Source organism: Buceros rhinoceros, unplaced genomic scaffold, assembly GCF_000710305.1.
Source record: "Buceros rhinoceros silvestris isolate BGI_N320 unplaced genomic scaffold, ASM71030v1 scaffold18925, whole genome shotgun sequence".
NCBI lineage: Eukaryota > Metazoa > Chordata > Aves > Bucerotiformes > Bucerotidae > Buceros > Buceros rhinoceros.
In genome coordinates, this window is record NW_010414839.1 from 31,018 (window position 1) to 47,605 (window position 16,588).

At 37.9% G+C, this 16,588-nt stretch overlaps 1 protein-coding gene across 1 annotated transcript in view; it reads left to right on the top strand.

Moving 5' to 3' along the window:
- LOC104494414 (neurabin-1-like) overlaps nt 1–16,588 on the top strand; it is a gene marked incomplete at its 3' end in the record, with an annotated part of 61,728 nt that overhangs the window by 21,065 nt on the left and 24,075 nt on the right. The window contains exons 6-7 of the mRNA XM_010137234.1: nt 6,032–6,167; nt 14,471–14,626. Coding sequence (XP_010135536.1) covers nt 6,032–6,167; nt 14,471–14,626 — 292 coding nt within the window. The remainder of the gene's footprint in view (nt 1–6,031; nt 6,168–14,470; nt 14,627–16,588) is intronic.

Below are 16,588 nucleotides of genomic sequence, written 5' to 3' on the forward strand. Positions count from 1 at the left end.
GCTCTTCCCTCCTTCATGGAGCCAGGTCTGCTGCTCAGTGGGGCAGGAGACCTTGTTGCACAGGATGCAGAAAACTAATGACTGAGGTGCTGAGATAAATTAATGACTGTTTTGCCTCAATTTTTCTGCAGATTGGCTAATGACCTGGATATTGTGGCAGGGACATGTTTGTGTTTCCTGCATTCTCCAACAGTTTGCCTCAGGGCAGCAATGGCGCTGGAGTGGACAGGTTCATATCTGGCTCTCAATACCTTTAGCGCCTGCAGCCCATGCACATATGCCAGACTTTGTCATGGTATGCTGTGATAGTTGTTCAATCAGTATGAGTATGGTTATGCAAGAGAAATAGATGAGCCCTTGTTTAATTCAAATATGTAATTATTAAAATAACCTAAAATAAGTAATAAATATGAAATAAAATAAAGAAAAAATATTACTAACCAGACCACTACTTCAACAGCAACAGCACCAAGTCACAGAGCACAACTGTGCATGTGTCTTGTACTTGGCACATTACCTACACCTTATGCCATAGCCACACCAAGGAAGTCGTGTTCTCATCCATCCTTAACTGCTCATGGGGCAAAAGGACACTCGTGTTGGTTCAAATCACTGATCAGTTGGAATCCTGCAGTCTGTGATACAGCACATAGCTTACTTCACCCCGAGTCTGGTGCAAAGGAGGGAGGCTACAGAACTCCACAATAGGTCAGCTTACTGGCAGCTCTATCTCCAGGTTCTTCAAATTTCTCGAAGTTTGTTTTTCTGTGCTGGCTTTACATAGCACTAGATACTACATGGTTGCCATGTCAGATGTCTCTTCTATGACCTTTGGTAACGTCGTTCAATCCCTGGCCCTTTCATCTACTGATGGTGGTTACTTCCTCATATTACTTTGGGAGCTTGTCTCCAGGCAGAGTTGGTCCCTTGTTTGTGTTAGTTAAGGATCACTACTGTCACTAATCTCTGGGCAAACCTTATTTACTTCCTTCTACCAATCACCCTCCATTCCCCTTTATTACAGCTAATGGCTTTAAAGCTTGCTCTGTATGTGCTTGTCTCTACCTGCGTGGCCTTACAGACATAAGACAGAGGGCACCTTTAACAAGTTTGCAGATGGTACCAAACTGGTAGGCTAACAGACAGGGGTGCTATTCAGGAGCTCGACAGGCTGGAGAAGTGAGCTGGCTGGCAGGAATGTTATGAAGTCCAGCAAAGGCAAATGCAAGCCCTGCCTCTGGAGCAGCATAGCTCTGTGTGACACTGTGAGCTACAGAGCAGCTGTGCAGGAACACCCTGGGAAAAGGCAGAAAGAATTTCTTCAGTCCAGAGGAGAGAATAATGGGATGGAAGAGATCTTCAAGCTGTCTCAGCTACCCTCCAGGAGGTAGAAAGGGTGAACCCAGATTCATTGTACTCTCTGTACAGTCAAAAGATAACAGAAAATGAACAGAAGTTCAGCAAGGGAAATTCTGACTATGTCTTTTCAGAAGAAAAAAAAAAAACCCATACTATGAGGTTTCTCAACCATTGGAACAGGTTAGATCGCTATAGAGAGATTCAAAACTGATCAAGGCCACGACAAAATTGTCCCTGCTTTGAAATGGGAGGCTTAGGCTGGACCAGAGCTGCCTTTCAACCTTAATTATTCAGTCATTCAAGAGTCTTCATGACTCTTAAGTTTCAGATCATTTTATCTGAAAAAGGTGTAATGGAAGCTCATAGCTTGTGAATTCCTTATGTCTAGCCAGTGACCTCTGCATTTGAGGCTGATGTCTTTCAAGAGAGTTTGATCTTGTTCGTGAAAACCTGACAAGTTCCAGCTTGTAACTAAATAAAATTGCCTTCTTAGAGGGTTCACACCACTTTTAGCACTTTGTATTCATTATACAACTATTATCCTAATGGAAGCAGCCAGAGTAGGTAATTGAAGACATCTTGAAATAAATTGGATAAATGGTAGCAGAAGCTGCTTTGTGCTTTAAAGCTCAGAAGAAAACCGGTTTTAAAATCCATCTGTAAAGCTCCCCCAAATGCAGCAAAATTGACTGTGCATTTTTTATTGACCAAGCTCTATTTTGGGAAAGGTTAGAAGAAAAAATGGTGAATCCTGTTGCAGAAAAAAATCCCCATCTTTTATTTCTTAGAATGGATTTGCTGTATTCTTACATGATTTGTGTTCAATTTAAGGAATCCATGCTAAATTATTTTTAACTGAGCGTTTAATGCCTGAAGTATTTTTAGGAGGAATCATCAATTCGTAAGTCACTAAAATTCCATGCTGCAGGACTTCAGTTTTGTGTCTCAGAGTTGGTGCCTTAGCAGATTTTTCTACTACCAAAGCTTTTTTCAAAATGGATTTTTTAAAAAATTAAATCAATTCTCATAATAATGTTTCAGTTTTGCATGGTTGGTGAAAAAATCAATAAATTATTTTTTGCTATTTCAAGAAGCAGAGGTCTACAGATCCTCATTCAATAAAAGGTGGAATTATGCAGGAAGCCATATGTTAGGTGTGCTTTAAAACCATTAAATCATGACTGGGTTGCAGGACATGTAGGGGTTGCTGCCAATTTCAGTAGAATGCTTTTCTTAACCTCCATTAATGTAATTTCATTTTCAGTTTCTTGAGATACTGTATTCTTTTAGACCTTCTTAAATCCAAGATAGAGTCAGATGTTAATTATGTTTTTATCTCTGTCCTTGTTTATTTTAACCACAACCAAACAGAATATTTCACAGCTGGTGATTCAGCTAGTTTCTGTGTAACTCTGAATATCAAGGTCAGTTCATGCCCTGCTTCTCTGTGATGTTCTCTCCTCTCTCTTTTTTGTGGACATCAGAAATAATCAGTAATGGCCTGGGATTTAATACAGTGATGGCTTGTAGCACAGCATCAGAGATTCACTGAGTTTTATTTTGCGGTTGCTGGCTTCAGTAATTAAGGGGAATATTACTGTATGAGGTTCAGAGGCTTTAAAACCCTCATTTGTCTCATACTCTTAGACATAACCAGCTTCTTAAATATATTATTGCAGATAGAATTTATAGTCCTTTGTTATAAATCATTTGGCCCTTGAGACTAATTAATCAAGTCTGAAATGCATGTGCTTAATTTTGGTGAGATAGAGTAATGCAAAATACATAATTAGTCACTTCATTGAAGTGTGCATATTATGGTTCAGTGACTAATTTTCTGGTCAGTGAATCACAACCTTATGTCTCTTTTTCATATCTAAACACTTCAGATTATGATAGTTCTTGTATTTAAAGCCATTGTAGGCATAAAGATACAATTCATGCATAGCATTTTAATGACTACCTCTGCTTTACAGTTTTCTAAGAGAGAAATATTTATCCATCTCACTTTAAATTATAAATTTATAATTTATGGCTTATTTTAGTTACAAGTTAAACATAATTATATGCAGCATGATATTCTTAAGGTCATGGAATGTAATATGACAAAAGCTTTGGTTTAGTTTGTAAAGAACATAATTGTTGGCAAAGTATTCCATTTTATGAATTTACGATTCTTTATCTAGAACTGACATCAGTTATAGATTGAGTGATTCTAAATATTTATTTTCAGACACTTGTAGATGTTGCACTTTAAAGCAGCAAATTGTAGGAAAATATAACATTCCTTGCATATTTCTATTTTTGGAAAACATTTGCTTTAAACTTTGTCATCACTTTGAGGCTTTTATTCATCTATCATCTAACAGCTTGAGGTATCACTGAGGAACTTCATTTTGACATAAGATTCAAGCCTTGAAAATCATATCACATAAACTGTGACTGGCTTTGGCATGAGAAGAAAAATACAATTACAGATTTAAAAGCTTATTAATGCTTTGATAAAGCTTCTTTTTCTGTATGAAAATATTACTGCATTATGGTCTGATATGTCAAAACCACTCCTAAAAAATCAGGAGTTACCAGACTTCAGCTGCATTATATATTGTCTGTTCTAGGTTTTCTGCATACAAAAGTGATTGTGTGAAGTATTTCAAGTCTCTTATTTTCCCAGGGAGATGAATTGTCAGGCACAGGGCAGGAGGGAATACAGTATTTGCATCACTTTGTGTGGTTCTGTAATTTACCACACCGGTGATATCCCTCGTGTTCACAGACGTGATGCTCTCTCTACTCTGTATAAATAATGCAGTCGTTCATAATGTTGTTTAAAATATTTGTTTAAAATAGAAGGGTTTTTTTTCATAATTTCTTTTAATTTGTTTTTACAATGGAGGAGCAATATGTAGCAAATATGGGTTGAATCCTTTTTTACTTCATGTAGTAATATCAAAAATACATTGTTCCTCCCAACTGAGACTGAAAACATGGCTGGTTTAGTCTTTGTAATACTTGGCTCTAAAATTAAAATTCAGAGGAAACAGGATCTGGCTATGAGTCAGTATGCAGAACAGATGAAGTCCAGGGGCCATGAAGAGACAGCCTTTTTCTTTCAGCCCAAGGCCTTTGTCATTACTGAGAACCAATATCATGTTTCATAATAGTAGGATGTGAATGCCAGGCTGTTTTGAACAGGATTAAAATGCTGATGTTATTTCTTTGATTTTATTCTAGTTTCTGCTGTATTTTCTATAAATGTTTTTAAACTAAGTTAACTTTCTCGCAGATTATTTTCAGAGCACCTTGTGTTGCTATTTCAAATGGAGTCACTCAATCTCACCTTTCTTATCCTTTTGGAAGTAATTATTGACTTTGCTATTTTGATGATGTTGAAATCATCTCCAAATTGTATTCCTTTCTGTAGTACCTGACTTCAGAGAGACTGACAGATAGTTTGGCTAAGGAAATGGGGTCAGGGTCATCCACTCACAGGAAGGTGGCTTACACATGGATGCCAAGTCCCAAATGACTTCAACAGTGATAGCCAGCACTAATGAAAAGCATTTTCTTACATGAGATATAATGCATATTTCTACCTCTCATTCCAGTAATAAATTAAATTAATCATTTGAGCCAAATGTTGTGGAAGCAAATAATTTACTCTATGTTAGTATCTCAGTGTCACCTGATGTATCTTGCAGAGCTGAAAAGCACCTTTTTTCACCTGTAATTACCTAGGTGTCTTTCTAGGCTGCTAAGAAACTATTCCTTCAGCTTGACATATTTAAACTATGCTTTTGTTCAGTAGTTTACAGTGTGTTGGTGCTGTATAATGGGTGTCTATCGCTAATCCTATGGATAGCAAAATATCTAGTACGGTTGTGCCAACGTGCTGAAAATAAGTGTTACAATGCAAGCCAATTCTGAATTTCAGACTTGCTGAAAGCAAGACTGGGAAGCAGTCTTGTAAGTCTCAACCAAGAAAGAGGCACTTCCCTTGTCTTTCATTAAGCCTAAGAAATGTGCTGCCAGTGTTCAGCAATAGCTAACAGAGGAGAAAAACACTCCTTAGCAACAGAAGTTCATGGAATAAAAAAAGGATTTAAATGCAGCTTAAAATTAAGGAAATAGTGTCTGTCAGATTTAAAAATGTGGAAATAGATTCTATGTTGTAGACGGGAGGAAGGAAAATACAAAAGCTCAGAAATACCTGCTCTGTCAGGATGGAGAAAGAAGTTACTCTGGTGCATGTTCCATTTGCTATGAGGTGCCAGAAGTGTGTCTGTGCTGTTAGTGTGCGTGTGGTCTTCTGTAAGCTTCTGGGAAATACGTTGCTCCAAAGGGAATGGAAGTGATGATACATTCTTTAAAAAATTGCCTCGATCTAGGTCCGTGTCCATAAAGTTCAAACTCAGAGAAACTTTTTAACTGAAATTTGGAGTGAAGGCTTTAGTGGTCACTTCTTTTTTTCCCTCCTCTAAATACTGTCATGGTCTGATCACTCCTGGTCTTGCACCTTCTGGCAAGTGTCACCCACGGAACACTTCTAAAACAATCACATCCATGTATCTTTGGAGGAAAAAAGGCTACGCTCTATATAAGACACAACTACAAATCTCAAACTTTGATAAAACAATAGGAGTAATTTTTTTTTCACTCATGTTTTGTATAGGTTTGTAATTGGACGAGAAAAACCGGGACAAGTGAGTGAGGTTGCACAGCTGATTAGCCAAACTCTAGAACAAGAACGCCGACAGAGAGAGCTGCTGGAGCAGCATTATGCGCAGTATGATGCAGATGATGATGAGGTAACAGACTGTCTAATGTTTCACTATTCAGTGTTTTTTAATGTTCTGTTTTCTAGTCCTAATTCCTTCTTTTTAATTGTCACTCAGAGGTCAGCTTCTGGCCCTCTCCATTACCTCTGCTGCTGATGTTTACAGATTTTGATGATGAATCTTATTTGAAGAACAAAGTTACTGAAAAGCTTTTCTGCACGGATTTAAGATACTTGTTTTGTTCCGGAAGAGCAAGTATCAAATTGGTCAATGCTTCTGTAATCGTTGCTCTCCCTCTGAAGGGATATGCTTTTCTGAAATAAGGAAATGAAGTTGGTTTGCTTGTGCACTGACAGGGTTGGGTTTTGGGTTTGGTTTTTTTTTTTTGTGACAACTGGTAAAAATCGCCTTCTAACGTTTAAGAAGTTGAAGATGTTTCAGACTTTTTTTTTTTTCCTGGAAGAGTGATATTCTTCTTAATTAAGAACATTAAGAAATTTTCTGAAAATTCGAGGTAAGACCCCTCCTTCCACACACTGATTTTTGTTTCCACAGGATAGAGAATTAATCTACCTTGTCTGAAGTGTGTATTGATGTTTGCAATTAATGTCCCAATACAAAGGTTTTGAAACTACCAACTTCATACAGTGAATTTTCCATAATTTCTGTCCATTCTCTTAAAATTCCGGATATGCCTAAATATCAAGATATTTGGAAAGATTAGGGCTTTTTCAGAGACTGCTGTCTGTGTTATCTCTGAATTAGCTGCTGGATTGAGATAAAAGCCAGTTAGTACAAACTACTTCCACACAGCCCATTTTATGCTTCCACAGCATACCGCTTTAATTTCGCATTATCTTGAATAATGTTATTTGAGGTGCCAGACTCCATGTATTAGTGTGTTTTTGTCCTGCGCCACACATTTTATTTTGTTTGTGGAAGTGGAGATAGAGAATTCATGCTATGCATTTATTTCAGTTTAGTTTTGCTTTAGTTACTGAGGCAAGGCTTCTAAACAGAGAAACAGAGAAAAAATGCTCTGAGATAAGATACACTCAGATTTGAAACACACTGGTAAACTAGCAGCGGGTCAGAACTATCAGAAGTGTCCCAGAAGACTAAATAAAAATCCTATCTAGCCCCGGTGATGCTTTTACTTACTTGAAATTCCACCAATACTAAAAAAACCACATTTAAATAAGTTTTAGAATTAATTCTGTCATAGATGCGTATTTAACTGAGATAAAGAAAAGTTGTACTTGTCAGTACTGGGGATGCGTATGTATGTGTGTCTGGGCCTGACCATCAAGGCTAGAAAATCCATATCCTCTTTGTTCCCTCCTCAAACGATAGAAACGTGCAAATCTTCTTATTTCTTTTACGCTAGAATAAAAATTTAAGATCTTGACTAGTGTTTTGAATGAACTTTATCATTTCCTCAAAAAGAAAAAAGAGACACCTCCCGCTAGCCTTTGAAACAAGAGACTTCTCAGAACTCAGCACAGTGTGCTGTAGATGTCAGGGTTTGAAGACCTGTGATACCGTGTTATGGTAAACATAGTCTGATAGTTTTCATGTTGGCAGGAGAGGCATGTCCTAAATGCCTGATGTTTAAATCCTTCTCACTGTATACTTGCATACAGAGGGTCATGCAGCTGAAGGCAGACCTGTGTGAGTAACTGGAGCATTACACCTTTTACCTAGAGGATTCATCCACCCACAAAAAATCTCAAAGGTTTGTGTTGCTTACCTTCATGCACTGCACAGATGTCGTAACTCAAGATCTGCCAGTAAAGAAAACATTGTTAAAATCTTACAGATCAATACTTATCCTGGTAGTACCTCAGCCTTCCGTAGGGGTTGTTACTGTGCTGATGCTTACAGTGCCACTTCCATACTGATGACCATGCAAATATTTCTCAGCACAATAGTGAAAGGGGATACTGTCAGATACTTTTTGTGATGTGTCTTCTTGTCCTTCAAATTCACTGGTTACAAATGCTTAAGCCCTGTTCACTGCATAAATTTTTAACACAGAAATACTAAATGCACAAAGTGTTTTCTGTTGGTAGTGCCTTTGAATGGTAATGTAAGATAGGGCAAGTAATTAACAGAGTTAAAGGCATCTTTCCTTATTGTAGCACTACACTGAGGATGATGACTGCCTCTGTGACCTTGATGTGCTTTACGGCCGTTAGCATTTGCAGTGCAAAGGGGTCTTTTATGCAGTATGTGAGGAAAGGAGGAATAAAGGAAAACACATCTACAGGGGGAGATCGAGAGTATCATCAAAGGTCGCTTTTGGAAGGAGAAGGAATTAAAGCTTAAGAACAAATGCAATATTTCAGTTCCCAAAAACTACACTGGGATCATTGAATATCATACCCATTTCATACTTGATGCCATCTATATATTTTGGAGAACAGTGGTAAACCTTATTCTCAGAATTGACGGCTGGTGTATAGTTACTAAAGTATGCAATGAGGCATGTCCCCTTTCTTAGTTAACAGACTTTCCAGAAGTAGATTTTGTTGCGAACCTGCAGCAATCATGATTTTTTTATTTTTTCTTGTCACCTGACTATGCTGTCCAAGTAAACTCATATAACTTGTGCCATTCCTAGGCAACTGACATGATGGAAGCTGTGATCTAATGCACATTAGACACAGTTCAAAGACATTTTTGATCACCACAACCATTTCTGCTCCATTTGCTGTCGAATGCAAGCATTACCACTTTGAGCTCACCTTGCTTTGTGAGGGCAAACAGGGCTGGATTTATGTTGCTATATGCCAGGCACCGCCAGCAGCCGGCATTCTTTGGCTTTGGTAAGCAGGGCATCTTTTGGGCAAGAAGATCTCAGTTTACACTCTTTAAATGAGTATCCACAAATTTACAAAAAGCCCTACCCTTTCGAGTCCACTTCTTCAAAGTTATAGTGATCGTGACTGCATGAAGTTTAGGAATATCTGGATTGCTAATGTAAGGAGTTTTGTGCTAAGCTGGCACAGAATTATACAGGAGTTGCTCAGTCTCAGAGCTATCAAACTGTCCTATTCATTTTCACACAATTTTTAAATTATGTTAACATCGATCTCCAGCTGCAATGCTGCATAAATAAACAAGAAAATTATCTTTATTCAACCCTCCATTGAGCCTCAGAGACTTCACCACAAAGACAGGAACAACATACTGGGCTTCTGGAGCAGGAAGTCAGTGATCTGTGTTTGAGTCCTGGAGTCACTGCACATGACTGTGTTTGGTAGAGCTTGTCAAATCACAGGAAGAGAGTGTGTGCCAGACATGTGCAAGTCCTGGTGCAGTCCACCACCAGCTGGATGGATTTCCTCAGTTTTGAAATTTAAGATACTCTTCATAGTCCAAGCAGCATCTATCTTAGAAAGATGCAAGTTCTTTAAAAGAGCAGCTTTATTAAGACCATTTTGACTTTCTCAGCCAGTGTGTGCTGGACTTGAGTGAGATGCTAAATTAAAGAGACACTTGTTAGCCTGCTGTAAATTCTCATTCCATTGTCTTGCAGGAAAGTTACATGACAGTTATTTGTTGGGGAAGATTCACACTAATATATGTAGTGTTTCCAAAACAGACATCATTTACTAAGTAATCCTGGAAGAAACATCATTTACTATATAAATGCCCTGCGTCCCTGCACTTCCGAATCTGTTGTTATCATGGGCTGCAGGTCGTCACAGTGTTGCGGGATGCTTTCAGATGCTTCTTCATTCAAATATTTGCGCAGATCTGACAAACACTAAAAGAGAAGGGGTGCCCACAGTGGGATCCATGCACAGACAATCAGGATAAATGTGCAGCAGCTCACTATTTGTTGTAAAGCTCCCACAAGCCAAGCAAAGGCAGCTGTATCAGTTATTTCTCAAGTCCTGTGTATGATAGGCAGTATTGGCATTTACTGGTGGGCTTCATGGTGCTAACTGCAGTAAAGCTGGGAGAGCAGCAAAGCTGGGAGAGCCTCTAAGTAGCCAGCTGCAGATTTTACTCATCACCAGTTTGTTTAGCTTCCTAAAATCCCACAGCCTTTTAATTTGCTCTGCCATAAAACAAAACTCAAATGCTTTGACGGAGGCGCTGTCTTTGTATTTCTCACTTAGTGTGTTAAGTATGACCTGAATCTGTATCCTCGACTGAAAACTTTTGACTTCCCTGTGTTAACACAGTGTTCTGTGCTCAGTTTAGTCAATTTCTGCCATTTCTTGGAATTCTGATTTGAACATGGTATTATCTTCTTCATGTTTACACTGAATGGCAAAAGTCACATGAAGCACTTGACCCATTCCTCTGAAAGCTCCATATGGTGGTGCAGGATGTGAAATTAATCACATATTGCAGAATTCTATTTGCTCTATTCACAGACAAGTAGTTTTATGCAAGTGATGTTTTAATGTATTTTAATATCACTAGTAGTCATTTGAATATTTTGTCATTTCTAATTCTCATTTACCAGGAAATTCTAAGAGCAAAGGAACCAATGGTTAGAACCATCGATTAAAATCTTGACACACGTGAAAAGAAGAACATTGCAATGTGCTTGAATGTCTAACACCCAAAGAATACATTAGTTAAACAAGGTCTTTCAGAAAGTATGGTTTTTCCAACATCATTAATATGAAGCACTCCTGTAAAAGTGATGATTGATACTATACCATTATATTTTTCTTTGCTCTTTTGAAAGAATTAAGTATAAACCATAAAAAAAAAATCAAATGGAGGTGTGGGCTTGAGTTATTTTTATAGTTCTTCAAATGGTGTTCCCCAGTTGTGGGAGAGTTTCAGCACAAACAAAAGGTTTAGACTGATGCAGCCTTTGTTATGGTGATTTGGTGAAGGGTTGTCTGGTGCTGCTGCTCCTTCTTTCTGCTTGGGAGTGAGTCCCATTTCAGGAATTTACAAGGCAGTTAATGTGAGTAACACATTTTCCCTTTTAAAGTGGGAAGTTGCAGTTCATGTTTATAAAGATAATTTAATGCTTCTAGCTGTCATAGCATACAGCAAAACTGAATGGTTACTATCAGAATCTGTTGCTGTGGATGGTGTAAGCTTAAACTCTAGATGCTAACGAAATGAGAAAAAGGCCTTTTGCATGGATGAATTTTGCTCACTTGTACAGACTGAAGAGGCTGAGATTTTCCTTCAAGAGCATATAAGTTTTCATTGACTATTGACTAAAAAAATAGTATTGTTGTTGTCAGCTAAGAAAACAAAATGCAGCAAAAAAAATGTCAGCTAAGAAAACAAAATGCAAAACAAAACCTCAGACAGCTACAATTACAACTGTTACCTCACAAGGCTTTCTTATTTTGAAGTAAAATAACTTCTGTCTCTGCCTTGCTGCTGCTTGTAGATCACTGCATCTGAACAACTGTTTAGTAGTTTCATGTGAAACGGAAGTCATCAGATAGAATTCTTTTCGTGGAAAGTATGTTTCATGGCGTTTATGACATATATTTCCTTAAAGCACACATCGGCTCTTTTGAACCTGTAATTTGTGTTTCATGTGATTATAAGATCAGATCCCTTTCTTTTGAAAAGGGATGCAAAAGTCCCATTTATTTCCTTTTTTTGTAATGTGTTTGTGTCATCCTGCTGTCTTGTTTACCTGAGCACACTGCAGTGCTTTGCTTTGATGACTACTTTTTGCATTAATTGAAGCAAAAATGACTATGCTCGTTGACACTCATTATGTACAGTTTGAAGCAGAATTTTCCTTTGTGTTCATTTTAAGCTGCCCGCTGTGCCTCTTCAAACACTCTGGCTCCTGATGCCAGTACAGTATTGCCTGCTCCTGAATTTTTTCCCAGTATAACTTAGTCCTTCATGTGTGTTAGTTCTTATTGTTGTATGAAGTACTTCTTTTAGTTTAAGTCTTTGGAGGAATCGGTCTTAACTAAACTCATTCATTTACCAAAATTGGTAAATACAACTAAGATTTGCATTAAATTAATATATTCCTTTGAAATCCCCATGTAGCTGAGCCAGATCTGGGTTTTTTTTGTGAACTGGGCATGAGTTTGCCTGTTAATGATCCTATTTCTGCCTCCTCTTTGCATGCTTCAGAGATATCCTTGCCACTGCTGATGGATCTGCCAGGATGTTTTTTCCATGTAGAAATGATAGTTGTGTATCACCTTACAGGTTTTTCAGGGGTAATGATTGCAATATTATCAGTACATGTATTGCGTTAGTATTTTGTGCCCACAATAATTCATTTCATTGAAATTTTGCCGGGATTTTAGAGTTAGTTGTTCCACTTCTTGCCTCCCTGATGGTGCATGAAGGTAGTGTTACATCCTCCTGGAAAAGAAACAGGAGAGTTAGCAGCCTAATTTTCTGTTTAGACAGTAACTGCACTTAGCGGAGGAGTAAAATTGAAACTGAAGTTACTACGAGTGTAGCATAATGGAAGATATGGTGTATGCGTGTGTGAGATCTAGACATACAGAATGATAAATTTAATGTCAGGTGGTGTTTTGTTTAGGTGTAATGCTAAGATGCCTGAAGACCACTGAGATGGGTTGTGTGTTCTTTGCTTCTGTTTTAAAATAAGGAAAAAAGAAATAAAAACAGCGGTTAACTTTTTGTTGAAGACTATTGAGATTCTTAGTATATCCAAAGTATGTAAAATAAATGGTGTTTAGTGTTTATTTCATTGGAGAGCTCTCCTAAGAAGTGGCTCGCATTAACAGTGACAAAGTATGAATGAGTCATGCACGTTGGAGACTTGACTTCTTTCTGATAGTTCTTTTATCATCAAAAGGTTTTACCAAATCACTCTATGCTTTTTGTGTATTTTGGCTTTCTTTGTTTTTTAAAACTTGAGTGGTTTTAGAAAAAGAGAACATAGAATTTTTTCATAATCTTTAAAGGTCCCTTCCAACCCAGCCCATTCTGTGATTCTATGTGCTGTTTATTGAAGAAATTGTGATATTTATTGCAAGTGTATCACCCTGTTGTTGGACGTGTACATAGACCTTTTCTGTCAATGTGTACTTATGCACCTAGACTTAATGTGCTTCCGTGCTCTGCTTTGTAATTGAGTGAGATTTACATAAGGCTAAACAGCAGCTGGGAATCTAAATCAAGGTAGGACTTGGAGACTCAAACTGTTGTTTGCCCATCTGAGTTCTTACCTGTTGTTTTGAAAAGTTCTTTTGACAAAAACTGCCACTCACAGATAATCCTAGCACTTCTGGAAATATACTTCTGGTAATACTATTATGTGCCTTCATCTCGGGAACTGAAAGCTCATGGACAAAACCTTGAGTGGTTCTATCAAAATGTTGGTATTATTACTGTATAAACATGAGAAGGACTGCACCCATTCCCCCGCCCTTCCTTTTCCATGTATTATTGGGTCCCAAGCTCTATAAATCCAGATGTGGCCCTGAGGGAAGTGTTTGCTTTATAATATGTCTGCATAGTCATTTGCGTAGCCAGCATGCTATTTGTGATCTGCACACAATGTACTCCAGCTTCCAGAGGGAGTCCTGCTGAAGCAAAGTGGTACCCAGCCACCTCAAGCATGAGGAAAGACGAGCACGGATGTATGTGCAAAAGATGGTCTAGGCGGCTTGGGGTTTAATATTCCAAGCTTTTCCTTGTCAGTGTTATTGTTTTATTTTGTTTAATCTTGAGATACAGATTGTAGCATATGATTTTTTTAAACTTCTGTTTTGTCAGCAAATTGTTCACATCTCATGGTTTACCAGCCCAGAAAAACACTTGCAATTTCTGTTTAGAAATAGCTAGAAGCAGGGTGCAAGTTCAGTAAAGTCGACTTCAGCCTCTGAACTTGTATTTGACACTCGGTTTCTTTTTCCTGCTGCTGTCTTTCTGTGTGGGTGTGACTTTTCTATTGTTAATTTGTTTATAAAGAACAAACCAATGGATTTTCAAATTCAACTTGGAATATCACTGGAGAATTACTTTGTCCAGATGGCTTACAAAATAAAGATCCTGTAGGTCCTATTCTGCTTTTATTTCTGGTTGGGAAAGATTCCTTGTTAAATCTGAGATAAATTTGGAGAGGTCTTCCTATGGAAAAGAGGCCTCACTTGGAAAAGGATGAAAACCATTGAAATACAGAGCCAGTAATGCTTAAGCACTAAATTCTTAGTTCTGAAATACTACTGTGGATTTGTATTTTGTCTGGTAGAATTCATTAGTACCGGGATTATAGCTAAAGAAAAAGATAAACTTTTTTGTATGCTGTGTTTGCCCGGTAGCTTAATTACACTTTGAACAGTCTCTGCCTAATAAGAGGATAACTCGAATTTCTTAAATGCTATAAAATTAAGACAGGGGAATATGCTACAGATGAAGAAGATGAGGACATGGGACCTGTCCTTCCAGGAGGTGACATGGCTATTGAAGTGTTTGATCTGCCTGAAAATGATGACATGTTCTCTCCCAGTGACGTGGACACCAGCAAGCTTGCTCACAAATTCAAAGAGGTAAGTTATAGATCAGAAAATATTATTTCTGAAATATCTCACTGGAATTAGGTTCTAGTTATCTCATTGTTCAGTGCTTGTTTTTTCTCTTGAAAACTAGAGTTGATTTCTAGCTGTCTGTGTAGTCACTACTTTTGAATGACTCAAAAAGTTCTGCTTAAAAGGAATGAAACTATTCTTCTGAGTTGTTTTAGCATTGGCTTTCAGGTGACTGTTACATTGGTAATTTATAATTAAGTTTTCAGCACAGATATTATTCTGCCTTGGCACTTAGTTTGTATTTTTCATTACTAGCAGATTGTTGCTTTTTTTTTTTTTTTTTTTGGTAAGATTCCAATCAATAGTCATCAGGAAAACCAAACAGCAAATACGAAATTTCAGTGAAAAGGGACATATGGAGTTCATCGTATACCATTAGTGACTCGTCAGTGTACAGCAGTGTCATATGTTTGGCCATGTGTTTAGGAAGGTGCAGTGCTGGGGAAACAGGCATCTTTCCAGCTGGTGTTTTACCAAGCCCTGTGGTTACAGATTTTGTATAGCATCCACTGGTACTAATTGGGGCTTGATTCAGTGGCATTCATTGCGGCCGTGAAATTCATATAACTTAGCATGCCAGAGTACTGAGAAACATTTCTTCTGTATTTTAGGCTGAGTTTTTGATGGTGTTTATTTCTGAGCTTTCCGGAATTTGGATGCAAATAAAGACATGAAACCATTGGCTTTATCTAAGCCAACAGTAATGGGCTGAGTGATGACAATAAAGAACATTTTTCATTTTAAATACAGAAAGATGGAAAGGGTGAAAGTATCCAGAACCTCATAGGAGATTTGAGCAGCAGAACCTGGGCCCAGAAAGAAGTTTTAAGATACAGAGGCTCCCTTTTTGTCCTTCTTCCCCTGTCCTCTCCTCTCCCTGTTCCGCTTTCCTCCACTCAACCCAGATATTTTATCTTCTATAAATATATGTTGTTACTACCCTCTGGTGAGAGTAATGTATGAAAAGTAATCAGTCAGTGAACAACCAAAGTCTTTCCCTTTTCTGATGATACCCTTTCTAGTCCTTGGATACCTACTGTTATTTGTCGTTGTTTCCTGTAAGATTTTTACTTTACTTAAATAATGATTTTCTCACTGAGTATTTCAAGTTCCTGGCTCTTCTGCAAATTATCAGAACAGTTTACTTCATTTGCTGAAGTATTATTATACTTCACATCATACATAGTGATACTTTCTCAAAGCAGTGGGAAGATTCTGATTGTGTCAGTGTACCAAGGCTATGCAAACTACAGATGCAGCGTCATGCAAGACACTGACCTTTGAATAAATTACCTGTAAAACTATGCTTGAATACAGTTTCCATCATCTTGGGCTGTTGCCATACTTAAGCATGTCCAACTGATTTGAAGCTGTTTGCAGACCTATCTGGTGTAACAGCCTCAAAGCGCTGCCGTAGAGGAGATCAGATGAAGGGGCTTTGAGGTCCTTCAGTTTAAGTGCAGATGAGAGCCTGAGAAAAAAGCATTAAATGCTCCTGCATAAGAGCAGTCTCTTTTTTGCTAACCCACGCAGTTACCACTGCTATGAGCACGCCACTCTTATTTCATTGATTGTATTTAACAGTACACAGCTGCATTTTGTTGGCTGCCTCCGAGTCAGCACATGTATTTTTCTTGGTATTTGCCCTGAATTCTTTCAACAGTGGAGGACTTGTTCATGATCACACTGCACAAACCCACAGTGTTTTCTGGAATTGTATTTAAAGAATAACTGTTCTTTCTTGTTCTTACTCCAGAGATTAATGAAAGTATTAAAGAAGTGGGTTGGACATAATCTTTAAGCATAATAGTTTGACCTAATTAGTTGAATTCAGTCTTTGCAATGAAAAATGTGCTCACATACTCTGAGAGCACTCTTATTTGAAATGCCTTGCTTTTGGAATGAAAGTCAGGGGAGAGATGG